The 17,680-nt window shown below is 42.2% G+C and overlaps 2 protein-coding genes across 4 annotated transcripts in view; one reads left to right on the top strand and one right to left on the bottom strand.

Moving 5' to 3' along the window:
- Window positions 1-17,680, top strand: part of pop5 (POP5 homolog, ribonuclease P/MRP subunit) — a 66,788-nt gene that overhangs the window by 22,877 nt on the left and 26,231 nt on the right. The gene's annotated exons all lie outside the window — the stretch shown is intronic.
- rnf10 (ring finger protein 10) overlaps window positions 467-17,680 on the bottom strand; it is a 56,786-nt gene continuing 39,572 nt past the window's right edge. Inside the window, exons 10-17 of one of the 2 annotated variants that reach the window (XM_059988358.1) lie at window positions 13,237-13,370; window positions 11,686-11,803; window positions 11,497-11,598; window positions 11,257-11,424; window positions 8,887-8,987; window positions 2,343-2,400; window positions 2,076-2,225; window positions 467-1,339 (exon numbers count right to left, since the gene is read on the bottom strand). In XM_059988358.1, the coding sequence (XP_059844341.1) occupies window positions 1,263-1,339; window positions 2,076-2,225; window positions 2,343-2,400; window positions 8,887-8,987; window positions 11,257-11,424; window positions 11,497-11,598; window positions 11,686-11,803; window positions 13,237-13,370 (908 nt within the window). In that variant the 3' untranslated portion in view covers window positions 467-1,262. Of the gene's footprint in view, window positions 1,340-2,075; window positions 2,229-2,342; window positions 2,401-8,886; window positions 8,988-11,256; window positions 11,425-11,496; window positions 11,599-11,685; window positions 11,804-13,236; window positions 13,371-17,680 lie in introns of both variants that reach the window. The other variant, XM_059988357.1, reaches the window with a different exon arrangement.

The raw sequence follows: 17,680 nt of genomic DNA on the forward strand, positions 1-17,680 counted from the left end.
GGAAGTTCTTAATTCATGGGATAATTTGCACTAAACCTATGTGAGTTGGTTGTTTATGGACGAGATGAAGTGTGGAGAAATTTTAAGCATCAAACAAGTCGAAGACTGACCTACTGTTGCAATCTCACACCCGCTCTGTTGAACTACCGTTGCAATTTTGTGTAGCTTACCAAATGATCCATTATGGTAGAAACACATCTAGTTTAAAAAGTCAAAGCAAACATTTGGCCTTAATTTACCAGTGACATTGTTTGTCTTACTGCTCAGGTGTTGAAGAATAGCACTAAATTCAAGTCATTTTCATTTCTATTGCATGGGACATTAGAATTCCATTACCCAATCATTTTGGGGAGAAACTTTCTGACAATTGGTGGTAGTAAATTTTAATCCCATCTCCTTGCAGAGGTACCATCTACAGCCATTTAAACAAAGTTTCCCCTTTATAGTTTAAAACAAATCAACAACATTGTGAACAGTATTTTTTATTGTTTCAGTTAATTTGCTGTTGCATTAAAGGAAAGTGAAAGTTAGAAGTAACAAATCCAACCACGACACTTCATTAGACGCCTTGCATCCACTTTCTTAAAATACACTTTTCAAATTAAAATCTTCAAAAGCAAAAGGGAAATTCCAATTCCAGCCTTTACATTTTACCACCGCAACAGAATAAGTAGGGATGAGGAATTTGTTACTCTTAATTCAATACCTGAACACTAATGAGTAGGTGTGCTTTGAAAAGAATGGAGGAATACTTTGTAAAACTGCAGTGCTGTCGGTTATGGGCAAAAGGGGCTTAACCACCATTGACTAATTTTGTAAAATGTTAAAAGAGCACGTGCCAAATATTTATAGAAAGGTTACTTCTTGGAAAAGGTGACAATGCCATGAAATAGTTTCATTCTCTAGTGAAACTATACACACTACAGAAGATTAAAGTTGGGTTTTAATTTTCTTAAGTTTACAAAACTTTCCCCAGACAATTTGACTATATGAACTGGCAATGGCATTCATTCCACAACTGTAATAAATTTGTGTACATTATAAACGGGACAATGTTTCATTTTACAAACCACTCAAACAAATGCTTTCACTAATCTGTTACGGATCTGAAGTACAACCAAAGAAAACAACCAAAAGATTGGGTGTCTGAAACTACAGCAGTAAATTAAAAACAAAAACTCTCACCCAGGCAGTAGCTGATGTAAATATGGGTAGTGGCTATCTGCGGTGCTGGGATAGGTAAAATGGGGCAAGTGTCTACATTACTTTGTATGAACTACTGAAGTGCTGAAAAGAAGCTTCTGCTTTTTTTTCTTCTTCTTCCTCCCATTCATCTCATCTGCAAAAATAGAGAGCACAAACTTAGAAAATAAAGATTAAATTTTTCATTGAATCAGTGGCACCATTGTCTCTGCTACATTTTGCAAAATACTAGATTTTAGATGATACACTCGTGCTATTCAGAATGTTAAATATTAGAAACAAATTACAAGTTGTTTCAGTACCTCACCAAAAAAACTGACAAAGTACAGAATCCTGTGAAACTCGGCAAATTCCTACCAAGATCACAGAAGGGTTACAGCAGGAAAGGAGGTCATTAACACTGCCATGTTCAAAATCAGTTCCAAGACCAACCCAACTGGTCCTACTCCTGTCGCTTCTCCACAACTCTGCCAACTCCTTTCAACTATTTATCCTATTGCTACTTGAATTTTACAACTAAATTTACCTCCAGGCAGTGTGTTCCACACTGGTACACACCTCTGGTTGTGTAGTAAAGTTCTTTCACACCATTGATCATTGGCTTGTCACTAACATTTGATGTTGCCTTGTTCTGCAAACCTCTCCACCAACAGGAATGATTGTGTTTGACATAATGCAACACTTGTGGCAGCTTAAAGCATTGAAAAACCAACACATGAATCAAATGCACAGAACACAAACCGATTCCACCAAAAGCTTTAGCACAACCTTATTAAATAGCATTTGTAACAATCAAATTAGGCTCAATATTATGTTTAGCGTCAGACTTCCATTTTCCTTTCAAATGATGGTTTTGCAATCTACTTCCCTACCTGCACAAGGCTCTAGAACTGGAACTTTATCAAGCTTGAGGAAGGCTGCCTCCATGGCCTGGCTGAAAGTATTCTGAAAACTGGGTACAGGTACACGGTCAGAGACATCACTTTCTCCATCACTATCTGCTGGGGGCATCAAACTTGTTTCTGCTGTCAGACAACAAAAAAAAAAATCCACATATTCACTGTTAACATTCACACTAATATGAAGCAGAAAATAATAACCACAAATTAATTGGAAAATTTTATTAAATGTTAAAAAACCTTTTCTTGGACTTGCTTTGGGCCACACTTCAGCTTTTGCCTTCCCATCCTTCAGCATCTATAATAAGAAATACAACCACCAGCATTTAAGATCTTTAATATATAGAAGTGAACAGATCAAAGCAAGTCAACAGCAGAGATGCTAATAAAGAGTACGTGGAAGAGGCAATGGGGAAATATAGTTTTAGAAAAAAAAGAATCTTATAGCTGGAAATGGAAATTTCTAAAGAGCAAATATACAGCAGGTCAGGGGAAATTAGTTTGGCCAAAATTTACATGGAGATGGGTAGCAGGCTAGTACAGCAAGAAGTCTGAAGATGATAAAGGCATAAAAATTTGATAACAAACAACCAAAGTAGAGCTGAACTGCCAAAATGGCAGAATTCCCTAAGTCTAAGTCATGTAGGTGACTAATTAACGAAATGAAATCTGGGAGAGTACTATTCTGTGCCGAAGACTTTCTGAAGAGAGGGCATCGTGGTTCAGCAAAGGGTGGGTGATGGACAAACCCAAGAGCAAATACCAAAAATAAAAAAGCATACTCCACGTATTTTGAAGGATCCTCTGAATAGTCAAATAAAAGGGCCAGAAAACTAGATAGAACTACTCTAGCTGCAAAGAAATACCACCACGATGAATAATGGAGGCAAAAGGAAGAGGTTAATAACTTGCAATTATATAGCACCTATAAAAATGTTCCAAATACTTCATAGATGCAATAATTGAACATGATTTAACATTGTGTTATACAAGTAATAAAGCAACAGTTTCCCCAGGGGTTAGATTTAAAGATTGTCTGAACATAGTGAAGGGGTTTGAGAAAATTCCAAACCTTAGGCCAATGATGCTGAAGGAAGGATCTTCACAAGTGGAAGGAAGAAAACTCAGCACAAGCAAAAGAGTAGAAATGGAGTGCAGAGACAAGCTGGAAGAAGTTACATGGAAAGAGAGGCAAGGCCATGGAAGCAGAATACCAAAATTCAGAAATTATCCAGTTGTGAGCCAACAATCAGGAAGTTCGTTAAACTATACAAGAAGTGCCCTGCACACACTTGAATTGGATTAAATTAAATTAGTTTTAGGTTAATATGAGAGATTAACCAGGAAAACACAACTCTGAAGTAACAAAGATATGGATGGGGGCTTGCAGAGATCGAAGAACATAATTTATGAAATCAGCAAGGATCTTAACACAGACACACTGACAGAATCTACCAGAATACCTTGGACCCATCAATGCATTCGTATCTGAGGAAAGTATGAATAAAACAGTTTAAGTAAAATGTGGTCAATGGTGGCAGTTTCTAAAGGGGAAAGAGATTGCAAAGGAAATTTCTAAACAGCTAACAAAGGGTGTTGGAGGGAGGAATTGGTCACAGGACTATGGAGTTCATGACTAAAAGCAACTTGAGAGAAAACATAGGTACATGGTACATGTGGTGGGGGGGGAGAGATGAGTGAAAAGGAAGAGCTAAAATAGATTTATTTTACTGAATCGATCCACAAGAACCTCGCACCTGAAAGATAAATATAACAGAGGGTAACCAAAGTTTATTAAAATATGGTAATGTACTAAAATATGTATGATGTCTTAAGATGCATGAAGGTAGATAAAATCTCCATAGTCTGATCAGGTATAAACAAGAACACAAGCTAAAGAAACAACTGCAGAAGCCCTATCATTAGCGACAGCTGAAGGGTCGGAAGACAGGAATGTGGTTAATATTATGCCTTTATTTAAGGGCTGCAAAGAAAAACCTAGGAACTGTAACTAGCAATCCTAACAGCGGCAAGTTATAGAAGGGGTTCCGAGTGATGAGGTATATGAGCATTTGGAAAGACATGGGTTGTTAGGGATAGTCAGTATGGCTTTTTGCATGGGAGATCATGTCTCTCAAATTTATTTTTTTAAGTAACCAGGATAGTTGCTGATGAGGGAAGGACAGAAGACGCAAACTACATGGACTTAACCATGGCCTTTGCTAAGGTTCCACACAGAAACTGAAATCACTATTTCTACCAAATGGAATCCAGGGAGAGCTAGCTAATTGGATACAAAATTGGCTTGATGGTTAGAAGCATAAGTTGCTGGTGAAAGCTTGTTTACAGCCTAGAGGCCTGTGACAATGGTGTCCATTTGTCATCTTTATTAAAGATTTGGTAACAATGTACAAGGAAGGGTAGTAAGTCTGCAGATGACACTAAAATTGGTACTGTAGCAATGTGCTACATGCAACGTTAAAATAACGACACGGAGTCGGTAAACTGCAGTTAAAGAAGACGTTATTTCAACTTTACAGCCTTGCTTTAAAGCCTCCCTGATCCCGCCCTCCCCGGGCGCAGATGCTGAAGGGGGCATGTACTCACAATCCCGCGCAGGCTTTTCCCTTTGTTGGTGAAGCAGACCTGGCGCCCTTTTGGGACTGGCCTTTGGGCCGGCGCGCTGGCTATTTGTGAGCCGGTTCAAGTGCGCTTGGAAGTGGGTCACCACATAGCCCCCCCCACCCCAGAACCAGCGATACACCCCCCCAATGTCCACAGTCTGGGCCGGACCCTGTTTGGGAGGTCTGCCTCCGCACCGCGGTGCCGGAAACTCAATCGGTTGTGCCAAGTCCACATGGTCCACCGTGAAAACCTCCTCTCTCTTCCCCCAACGTCCAGCACGAATGTGGACCCGTTGTTCCTAAGCACCGTAAATGGCCCCTCGTAGGGCCATTGCAGCGGTGGCCGATACCTGCCCCTTCGTACAAACACAAACTTACAGTTCTGCAGGTCTTGGGGTACGCAGGTCGGGTTCTGCCCATGCTGCGAAGTGGGTATGGGGGCCAGGTTACCGAGCTCCTCGCGTAGTCTGCCCAGGACTGCTGCGGGTTCTTCCTCTTGCCCCCTTGGGGCTGGTATGAACTCCCCGGGGACTACCAGGGGCGCGCCGTACACCAACTCGGCCGACGAGGCGTGCAGATCGTCTTTGGGCGCCATGCTGATGCAGAGTAGGACCCAGGGAAGCTCGTTCGCCCAGTTAGCTCCTCGCAGGCGGGCCATGAGAGCCGACTTCAGGTGACAGTGGAAACGCTCCACTAACCCATTCGACTGTGGGTGGTAGGCAGTGGTGTGGTGCAGCTGAGTCCCCAAAAGCCTGGCCATAGCTGACCACAGGCTGGAGGTGAACTGGGTGCCTCTGTCGGAGGTAATGTGGGCCGGCACACCAAAGCGAGATATCCAGGTGGCGATCAGTGCCCGGGCGCAAGATTCGGAGGTGGTGTCAGTGAGCGGGATCGCCTCCGGCCATCTTGTGAAGCGGGATGTGGTGCTGTACGCCGTGTCGGGGCATGGCTGCCGTGAACTGCGGTGCCAGAACCGATGGGAAATCCACCAAGACTCTGGTGAAGTCGTTGTCGGACAGCGTGATGAAGTCGAGGTGTGGGGCTGGCAACTGGGCTTCTCCCAGGGAGAACGTTTGAAAGGTCTCGGTGTGGACCAGTCTCTGCCTCGGCAGGTCGACCAGCAGGCTGTGAGCCCGCAAAAAATCCACACCCAGAAGCGGTTGGGCTACGGCGGCCAGCGTGAAGTCCCACGTGAACCGGCTGGAACCGAACTGTAACTGCACTGTACGGGTGCCGTAGGTCCTTACCGTGCTGCCGTTCACGGCCCTCAGGGGGGACCCGGTGCCCTGTTGCGGGTGTCGTAACTCGTCAGAGGTAAGACACTGATCTCGGCACCGGTGTCAACGAAAAAACGGCGTCCTGACCTCTTGTCCCACACATACAGGAGGCTATCCCGATGGCCAGCTGCCGTAGCCATCAGCGGCGGCTGGCCCTGGTGTTTCCCGGGAACCTGCAGGGCGGACTACAGCGGCGGGCTTATGCGCACCACCTCTGGTGGTAGAAGCACCAGTGTTCGTTGGGCTCCTCACTCCTGCCTCTGGGGTTAGCGGGCTCTGTGGCCGGGCCTGGTCTGGTTTGCTGCTGGGAGCGTGGCCTGGTGATCTGTGCAACAGACGCCCCACTCACCTTCTTGGCGTTCCATAGCAAGTCTGCCTGGGCTGCCACCTTCCAGGGGTCGCTGAAATCCGCGTCGGACAGCAGCAGGTGTATATCCTCGGACAGCTGCTCCAGGAATGCCTGCTCAAACATGAGGCAGGGCTTGTGTCCTCCAGCCAGAGACAACATCTCATTCATTAAAGCCGATGGAGGTCTGTCTCCCAAGCCATCCGGGTGCAGTAAACAGGCAGCCCGCTCACGCCGTGAGAGTCCGAAAGTCCTTATGAGCAGGGCTTTGAATTCCGTGTACTTGCCATTCGCTGGGGGAGACTGTACAAACTCCTCAACCTGGGCCGCTGTGTCCTGGTCGAGGGAGCTCACCACGTAGTAGTAACGTGTGTCCTCTGAGGTTATCTGCCCAACGTGGAACTGGGCTTCTGCTTGCTGGAACCATAGGTGAGGTCGCAGCATCCAGAGCTTGGCAGTTTCAACGGAACCGCATGAACAGATGCGGCGTCGGTCATCTCCGGTCCAAAAATAGTTTGGACCGTCCGGGTCACCAATTGTAGCGGTGTGCTACACGCAGCGCTAAAATAACGACACGGAGTCAGTAAACTGCAGTTAAAGAAGATTTTATTTGAACTTCACAGCCTTGCTTTAAAGCCTCCCTGGGCGCGGATGCTGTAGGGGGCACGTATTCAGTCCTGTTGTGCGCGCGGATGCTGTAGGGGGCATGTACTCACAATCCCGCGCAGGCTTTTCCCTTTGTTAGTGAAGTAGACCTGGCGCCCTTTTGGGACTGGCCTTTGTGCCGGCGCGCTGGCTATTTGTGAGCCGGTTCGAGTGCGCTAGGAAATGGGTCGCCACAGTACGTCTGTTTACAGTAAAGACACTTATCACGATTTAATTACGAATCTTAATTAGCTAGGGAAATGAGCTGAGGAATGAAAAAGAGTTTTAATTTTAATAATTCCAAGAGGTTGCACTTGGGAAGGCAAATGAAGGTAGCACTTTCATAGCAAACCACAGTGGCCTGGGAAATAGCAACCTTGTACTCCATGTATGGTACATGAGGGTGACTCACAGGTTGACAGGGTGTTAAAGGTGGTTTTTGGAACACTAGCCTTCAGCCAGGACACTGAGTACAAGAACTGGGATGTTAAATACAAGACATTGGTGAGACTGCATCTGAAATACTGCAATCAGGTTTGGTCATCCTGCTAAAGGTAAGATGCTATTAAACTGGAATGGGAAGAAATAAGATTTGAGGATGTTGCTGGAACCCAAAGGACTGAGTTATACAAAGGTCGAACAGTTTGTAACTTCTTTTTACATTGGAGTAGAAGAGAATGAGGGATAATCTTACAGTGGTGTATAACCCTATCTTTGTGCCTCAGTCTTTTTCCCAGGTTGAAGAATCAAAAACTTGTGGGGGGGGGGTTATAGATAAGATTTAATAGGAGTTTAAGGGGAAACATTTTCACCAGAGATTGGTCAGTTTATGGAATGAGCTATGACGGGAAGTTGCTGAGGTAAATGTATTAATAGTTGGAGGTACTTGGTCAGGTACATGAATAGGAAAGGAGTAGGACATGGCCAAATGTAAACAAATGGAACTATCTTGATTGGTGTGGGATAGTTGGGCTGAATGTTCTATTTCTGTGCTGTCTTACTGTGACAATCACGAATACAAAACAGTTCACACACTGAATTAACAATCACATTATGACAAATCATTGCAGATATTTGTCAGCCAATAGGGGCAACAGTTTGCTATGCCTCATGAATATTATTCAATAAATTATAGATTCATAGAAACTTCTTCCAGTAAAAGCAAGGCAAGTTTCCTAAAGATGCAGTGACTCAAGAGCAGTTATGCAATTCAGAACTTCTCGCCAGCTGGCAAGTCAATTTGTCATGAATAATGTATTTCAAAATTAGTTACAGAGGCTATTGACATTAAACCAATCTCAGACACGTGCAGGAAGTTTAACTTGAGGTGAAACTGCTGAAACCACCTTTACTGTAGCCAGCCAAGTGTTGGCATCAGATACAGTCACAAAGTACTTCTCTGGACTGTACTAATGCTAGTTAAGTTTTAAGAGCCAACTGAAAATGTACACTCATTTCTTTTCTCCAGAGACAGTGAGATGGCCTTTTGAACATATCCACAGTTGCTTACTGGCTTTCCACCATTTACATAAATTTTACTAATTATAAATATAGTTGTCATTAACTTCATTAAAAACAATTTATGCTTCTAACTTTAACTAGATACACTATTTTATAAGCACTATAAAGGCTGAATAAATTAATCAAAGAATTAAGAAGGTGGCAGCTTGAAACAACTCAAACTGGAATGCAGTCAATTATCTGTATCATTCTATTTTTCCTCTAAGAATTTGAGAAATAGAAGTTCAAGGAAGGGATGAACAGTCCTTGCAGATTATTATTTGTATATATCATAAAAAGGTAAACATTATCATAAATTCAGTACTTTTCCCCAGCTGTTAAACCAGCTTGTTCTGAATATTTAAAATTAAAAACTGATTAATTCTTGTTACCTGAGCAAATGAAGGGAAGTGTACATCTTCCTCCATGCTACCAACACACAGAGAAGGACTCCCTGGACTAAACGTAGGAGCTGATGGATTCAATGTTGATTCTACAGGGAAAAATAGAACACAGAAATATTAAAACAGTATCTAGAAATATTAAGCTTTGTAACAAAAAACAGCAGCAAAACTGGCCTTTCAGATAATCTCCAACAGGACGTTCGCAATGCCTGTTGTGGAAAGAAAACAGCGTAGGTGCTCTGTGAGATAGTCTAGAGGTCACATTGTGAACTTCAAATTCAGCAGACCAGGTTGGAAGAGGAACGACTGAATCTCTGCCTCACCTGAAAGAGCTGGCTAGGACCCCAAATGGAAATGACACATGCATTTATCTTTATCTCTCTGATTCCACCCATCAGCCTCTGTCCCCACCCCAGACTCTCCACTGTTGGTTCCGTGTGCCCAACATCTGCTCCCCATCTGGCTTCACCTATTATCTACCAGCATGAAGTCACACTCTCCACTCCCACTACATTCCACTTATCCTTCACCTCCCCATGTACTGCTACATACTGGCAATCTTTCGTATTCTCTCATTCCTGATTCTGGGCCTTGGCTCGGAACATCTACCTGCATTGCCTCCAAAAATGCTGCCCAACCCAAGAGATCTTGCAGCATTGTTTTGTTGTAGATTCCATTATCTCATGTCTTCAAAACTTGGTAAAGTACTCTTGCATCATTTTTCTTGCAAGTAAAGGAGTGTCCCACAGGCCTCTTAATCACCCTGTTAATCTGTCCTGTTACCTTCAGGAAACTGTGGACATCAACTGTTGCATCCTACGACTTACTGCACACACCCTTGATTTGTTACCAAAAATTACTTTTATATGCTTCACACTAAATCAAATCTCATTTGCCACTTTTAAAAAAAAATATATATATACCTGATTCACTGAAACCTTCCGACAGTTCACATCTCCATTGAACTAATGAAAATGCTGGTGCCCTGTGTAAATTGCTTAAATGTAGTCTCTACATAGGTATGTATATGTACAGTGTGTGTGTATGTATGCATGCATACAAGGAACCTAGCAGCATGCCAGAAGAACACCAACTTACACTTCTTCCTGGATATTCAAACTCCCCTACACAACCGCCCTTAGTTTCTATGTATGTGGATCAATTTCAAATCTTGCCTGAAAGCTTCCCCTGGACATTGCAGACATTTATGCACCAGTAATTTTATTACTAGTTACTCACGTTAAGTAATCAGCACATCATGGGAAGTGTGTTATTTCCATTTTATACAAGAAACAGAATTATAATATCAAAGTATCAAAGTATCGTTCACTAAACTGAGCCCAGAGGCTGATTTCCTCCAGCATTTTGTGTGTTTCTTACAAATCCCTAATGTTTCTGCCTCAGGCAGCACATTTCAAGCACCCACCTCACTGTAAAAAAAATGTGCCCTTTCTCTCATTTTAAATTCATCCTGCCTGGCATTAGACATTTCAACCCTTTCTCTAGCCCTTTCCCAGCTCTGATAAGAACCACAAGAGTCATCAATAACTCAGTTAAGGACAATACTGCAATATCAGTAAAGTTCCAATGTCTACAATGACCATTAGAGAGAGTAGCAAAACATTAACTATTCAGGTTCTCATTTAGAAAGTCAGATAAGCCAGATTTCCAGATGACCTGAACTGACCTTTTTTTAAAACCCTTGGAGCTGTAGCAGAAGCAATTTCCAGTGATTGATAAATCGACAAAAATGAAGTTCTCAATGCTTGCTGCCAGAACACTAAAGATAACTCCAAGTACAAAACAATGAAGTGTACTGCTTAAAGAATCCAGACTTGGTGTTGAAACTTTTAAATTTCAGATTCAAAACCTTTCGAGATCTTCCTCAGAAGTTTAAAACATAATTACATGCATGCATCTCCATGTGATGCAATTACTCTCATTATTGCTATCAAATTCAACAGAACATTTACCAAACCATGGTGTGGAGAGATAACAAAAAGGCTACTTTATCTGCAAGCCAAAAGAATATTAGTGCATATCTGAATTCACAGGAGTTCTGGTTCTCCTGGAAGAGGCTTTCAGGTAAAACTAACTAAATCAGGCAACTGTGAAACATAGTAGTGTCAGTGCACACAAGTGATTAAAATTTGTGTATTTTATGCCTCATTAACAAAATCAACTTATAAACTGTTGTAAAAGAGAACCTGTTCATAATCCAGGAGCAGCCTTTATAGGGATAATCTATAAAGTAGTGCAGTTTGAGATGATACATTTTAAACAAGTGAAAGTTTATAAAATAAAGATTTTTATTCTAACACTATAATGATAGACTTACAAATATATAGAATTTCATACCTGGCAAAGAATTTGGACTGCTGCTTAGGGTTGTGCTGGCTGAAAGACTGATTGAAGGCAGAGGATCTTCATCAGGACAAGTAAAGGAAGGGATAAATTGTGCACTCTCTGTAGAACCAAAAGCTGGGAATTGCTGGTAGTTTTCCAGTCCAATATGTACTTCTGGATCTAAATAAAAATTAAGTTGCAGATGACACTCACTTTCAATTATGTTGGAATTCAAGACAAGTTAACACTCACATCTGCCTTGCTTTTCATTTTCTTCCATTTCAATCCTACGTTCCCTTCGTCGTTCATCCCGAGCTTTTTTCAGGCGAAGACATCTCCTTCTGTCCAAGTCAACTGTCAAAGAATGAAAAAGTTAAAATTATCAAGGCACTAAATGTAAGACACACAATTCAAGTCACTGATAAAACTGCAGATACAAACCTGAAAAAGCATCCAATGTTTCTTTAGAAATCAAGGGCGGTTTCAAAGCCAGTTCACAAATGCCAAACTCACAGGTCAGTGGCAAGTGGCATAAATAGCGATGTCTGTGTCGTACATCCTATGGAAAACAATCCATGTTGATGTATCAAATGTGCAAATTCTAATTACTTAAGGTAGCCTTTTATTTTAAAAAACTCAAATAAGCCTTCCACTCTCGAAACAACAGACAAATGTTCGACATAGAAGGGAGTTCAATCCTTGCTTTTTATAAATTAGTACAAATCTAAGCAAGCCATTTCATTACTATGGTCAAGCCGTACCATTTGGCAAATGTGAAAGCTAATTTCAGTATCACACATGGATGGGGATGATCCCAACTCATGACTGCTTTTGAGTGGCCTTAAAGTGTACAGTACTGTGCAAAAGTTTTACGCACCAATAAGTAGCTTGGGAGTCTGACTTTTGCGCAGTACAGCAGTAATTTTATGTATTGCACTGTACAACACATTTCATGACATATGTGAGTGATGATGAACCCAAGTCTGATATGAGTCTATTGTGAGAAGGGGACAGGGAGAGTGTAATCATGCTTGGGAAAAGGGGAGGGAGCGGGAAGCACCAGAGAGACATTCTGCAATGATCAATAAACCAACTGTTTGGAATCAAATGACCTTGCCTGGTGTCTCAGTGCTGGGTGTGTCTGCAATTGTGCCACCCCGCTCAGCACCTTCTCTGCTACCCGCCTCGTCCCTACCGCAGCGCTCCATCCTCGCCATTCCCAACATCGCTCCCACCAGATTTACAAACTCACTCGCTGCTCCATGTTGACAAATACACGACTGCACAAAGTCCTAAGCACCCTACCTATGTGTCTAAAACTTTTGCACACTACCGCACAAGGCTTAGAAGCTAGTTTGTCAAAACTGCCTCACCAAGTATGCATTTTGTCCAAGCTTAGTCAACATTAATTAACATTAAATTGGATTACAACGACCATACTTGATAAAACATTTATTCATTTCTCTGCAAGCTCAATTCTAACATCTGAATGAATGACTGGCAAGTTCAGCTCATGCAACCTGATTTAATTTCATCTAATATCCAATGGAAACGTGCAAAATGGAGGTTTGTTTTAATAAAATGGTTAATTTGCTTCAGTACTTGTAAACAAAAAATGAATTGCTTGTAATCTGCATGAATTTTTTTTGGTAAAACAAATAATAAAAATGTTTTGTTTTAAAAAACAGTTACAATGCTTTATTGCCACTTAAAATTCTGGTTAGGATTACAGTTCCCAAGTGTAGTTTGTAGGTGCAAGCTGCTTTACAACCACACATTCAAAAATTCTAAGAATAAGAATTGGAAAATTGAGGAAACAGGAGTTAGTGCTGGAAATGCACTGTTCACCCAGATGGGTCTCAAGGTACACAGGAGGGTCCTCTGGCTTGACCTCACCCAGTACTACCAGAGGACAGGTTCCAAAACTAAAGGCATTTCAATTTCAAAAAAAATGAAGCTCACAAGTAAACAGGTTATTAAAAGTTACTCTACCTCAGTCATTGAATGCCCAACAATCTCTACCACTTGAGCAGTGATCTTCTCAGGGCAGTTCTCCAGACTACCATACTCCCTCACCAGACATCGCACATTAACTGGACTCAGAAACAAATACTGCCCGTCTTCCGCTGAAGAAAGAAATTAGTGTTACAGAAATCTTCAAAGCCAAAATTAACTCTTACTCCAGAATCTCCATTTTGTCTTTGTCTACACATGACAAAGTTGACTCTGGCTAAAGTTCACCTTTGAGTGAAAAGATCCTTCAATAATATAAATATAATCACCTCGAATACCAAGCATGTTATCAGTTTTCCCTCAACATTTGAGGACTGTGGCTTACATTCTACAGGTTTGAATTTAATGAGAACAAACAATATTTGTATAACTACTCAATTCTCCCTCTCTCAGTATCCCAGCATGGCCTGCCCAATCAATTATCTAACAACCTCTGCCTTAATATACATAAAGACTTGGCCTCCGTAGCTGTCTGTGGCAAAGGGTTCCACAGATTCACCACTCTCTGGCTAAAGAATTCCTCCTCACCTCTGTTCTAAAAGGATGCCCCTCTATTCTAAAAATATGTCCTCTGGTCTTTGACTCTCCCACCACAGGAAACATCCTCTCCATATCCACTCTATCTAGGCCTTTCAACATCTAATATGTTTCACCCCTCATTCTTACGAACTCTAGTGAAGACAGGCCCAGAGCCATCAAACGATCTTCATATGACAATCCTGGAATCATTTTCATGAACTTCCTTTGAACCTTCTAGTTTCAGAACGTCCTTTCTAAGGGCCCAAACCTGCTCACAATACTCCAAGTGAGGCCTCCCCAGTGCAAGTTAATGCTAACATTGCACTTAACTTCCTCTCCACAGATGACCTACAAATTAAACTTTCGGGAATCCTGCACAGAGCTTTCCAAGTCCATTTGCGTCCCAGTTTTTTTTTGTATTTTTTCTCCATTTAGAAAACAGTCAACACTTCCATTTTTTTCCAACCAAAGCGCAAGACCATACACTTCCCGACGCCGTATTCCATCTATTTCTTTGCCCATGCTCCTAATCTGTCCAAGCGCTTCTGGAGACTCTCTATTTCCTCAGAGCTACCTGTCCAACCACCCATCGTCATATCATCTGCAAACTTTGCAACAAAGCCATCTATTCCATCATCCAAATCATTGGCATATAACTTTAAAAAAAACACGATCCCAACAAACCCCTGCAGAACACCACTAGTCACTGACAGCCAACCAGAAAAGGCTCCTTTCATTCCCACTCTTTGCCACCCACCTATCAGCCAATGCTTTATCAATGCTGGAATCTTTCATATAATAATACCATGGTCTCCTAGCCTGCAACAGCCTCACATGTGGCACTTTGTCAAAAGGCTTCTGAAAATCCAAGTATGCAAGATCAAACGATTCTCCTTTGTCTATCCTGCTTGCTATTTCTTCAAAGAATTCCAACAGGTTTGTCAAGCAAGATTTTCCATTGAGGAAATCATGCTGATCACGGCCTATTTTATCACGTTCCTCCAAGAACCCCGAGACCTCACCCTGAATTATCAACTCCAACAATTCCCAACAACTGACGTCAGATCAACTGGCCTATAGTTTACATTATTCTGTTCCTCTCCCTTTTGAAGAGTGAAGTGACATTTGCAATTTTCCAGTTTTCGAGAACCATTCCAGAATCTAGTGATTCTTGAAAGATCATTACTAATACCTCCACAATCTCTCCAGCCATCTCTTTCAGCAACTTGAGTTGTATATCATCTGATCCAGGTGATATATCTACCTTCAGACCTTTCAGTTTTCCAAGAACCCTCCCTCTCTAGTAATGGTAGCTTCACACACTTTATGACCCCCAACCCTTAGAATTTCCACCATATTGCTAGTGTCTTCCACAGTGAAGACTGGTGCAAAATTCTTCTTCAGTTCGTCCACCATTTTCTTATCCATTTCTACATGTCCAGCATCCTTTTCTAGCAGTTCAATATCCACTCACCTCTCTTTTACACTTGTGTATCTGAAGAAACTTTTGGTATCCTCTAATATTATTGACTAGCTTACATTCATATTCCACATTTACCTTGTTAGTGACATTTCTATTTGCCTTCTGTTGGCTTTTAAAAATTTCTGAACCCTCTTATTATATGCCCTCTCTTTGGCTTTGACTCTCTTGTTAGCCAAAGTTGTGTCATGTTTCCTTTAGAATACTTGCTCCTCTTTGGGATGTTTATATCCTGTGCCTTCTGAATTGTTTTCAGAAATTCCAGCCATTGCTACTCTGCTGTCATCCCTGCCAATGTTCCTTTCCAATCAATTTTGGCCAGCTCCTCTCTCATGCCTCTGTAATTCCCTTTACTCCACTGTAATACTGGTAAATCTGAATTTAACTTGTCCTTCTCAAATTTCAGGGTGAATTCAATCACCTGCCCCCAAGGGCTCTCTCATCAACTCTGATTCATTGTACAACATCCAATGCAGAATAGCTGATCCCCTAGTGGGCTCAATCACGAGCTGCTCTAAAAAGTCATATCCAGTCATTCTAGAAATTATCCCTCCTGGAATCCAGCACCAACATGATTGTTCCCATGTACCTGATTGCAACATTGCCCTTTTGGCAAACATTTTCCATCTCCCATTGTGATTTGTAGACCACATACTTCCTACTGTTCAGAGACCTTTATACAACTCCTGGTGGGGTCTTTTTACCCTTGCAGTTCCTTAGCTCTATCCACAATGAGTTAATATCTTCTGACCTTATGTCACCTCCTTCTAATTTAATTTCTAATTTTTACCAACACAGCAACGCCGCCCCCTCTGCCCTCCTCCCTGTCCATTCAATACTAAACCCTTGGACTCCTAGCTAAAATCTTCTTTCAGCCATGATTCATTGATGCCTACAACATCATGCATGCTAATCTGTAACTGTGCTGCAAATTCATCTACTTTATTCCATACACTGTACACATTCAAACATAACACCTTCAGCTCTTTTATCAACTTACCAGTGACTCAAGGTTTTTAGATCAACCCCTAGCCAAAAGAGCGGGAAACGTTTAAAAAGGCAAGGAATCTTCTTTTATCAATTGACCAGTGAGCCTTACTTCAGGGGTTGGTAAGCTGATGGAGAAGATCCTGAGAGGCAGGATTTATGAACATTCGGTGAGGTATAATATAATTAGGAATAGTCAGCATGGCTTTGTCAAGGGCAAGTTGTGCCTTACGAGCCCAACTGAATTTTTTCAGGATATGACTAAGCACATTGATGAAGGAAGAACAGTAGATGTAGTGTATATGGATTTCAGCAAGGCATCTGATAAGGTACCCCATGCAAGGCTTATTGAGAAAGGAGGCATGGGATCCAAGGGGACATTACTTTGTGGATCCAGAACTGGCTTGCCCACAGAAGGGAAAGAGTGGTTGTAGACAGGTCATATTCTGCATGGAGGTTGGTGACCAGTGGTGTGCCTCAGGGATCTGTTCTGGGACCCCTACTCTTCATGATTTTTATAAATGACCTGGATGAGAAAGTGGAGGGATGGTTAGTAAGTTTGCTGACGACACTAAGGTTGGAGGTACTGTGGATAGAGTGGAGGGCTGTCAGAGGTTATAATAGGACATCGATTGGATGCAAAACTGCGCTGAGAAGTAGCAGATGGAGTTCAACCCAGCTAAGTGTGAGGTGGTTCATTTTGGTAGGTCAAATATAATGGCAGAATATAGTATTAATGGTAAGACTCTTGGCAGTGTGGAGGACCAGAAGGATATTGGGGTCTGAGCCCATAAGACGCTCAAAGCAGCTGCGCAGGTAGATGCTATGGTTAAGAAGGCATATGGTGTATTGGCCTTCATTAATCGTGGAACTGCATTTAGGAGCCCAGATGTTACAGTTATATAGGACTCTGGTCAAAACCCACTTGGAGTACTGTGCTCAATTCTGGTCACCTCAGTACAAGAAGGATGTGGAAGCCACAGAAAGGGTACAGAGGAGATATACAAGGATGTTGCCTGGATTGGGGAGCATGCCTTATGAAAACAGGTTGAGTGAACTCGGCCTTTTCTCCATGGAGTGACGGAGGATGAGAGGTGACCTGATAGAGGTGTGAAAGACTATGAGAGGCATTGATCATGTAGATAGTAGGAGGCTTTTTCCCCAGGGCTGAAATGGTTGCCACAAGAGGACATAGGTTTAAGGTGCTGGGGAGCAGGTACAGAGGTGATGTCAGGGGTAAGTTGTTGTTTATTTTTAAAAACGCAGATAGTGGTGAGTCCATGGAATGGGCTGCCGGCAACAATGGTGGAGGTGGATAAGGTCTTTTAAGAGACTTTTGGATAGGTACATGGAGCTTAGTAAAATAGAGGGCTATGGGGAAGTCTACTAATTTCTAAGGTAGGGAAATGTTCGGCACAACTTTGTGGGCCGAAGAGC

The sequence above is a fragment of the Hypanus sabinus genome, chromosome 13 (genome assembly GCF_030144855.1).
Source record: "Hypanus sabinus isolate sHypSab1 chromosome 13, sHypSab1.hap1, whole genome shotgun sequence".
NCBI classification, from domain to species: domain Eukaryota; kingdom Metazoa; phylum Chordata; class Chondrichthyes; order Myliobatiformes; family Dasyatidae; genus Hypanus; species Hypanus sabinus.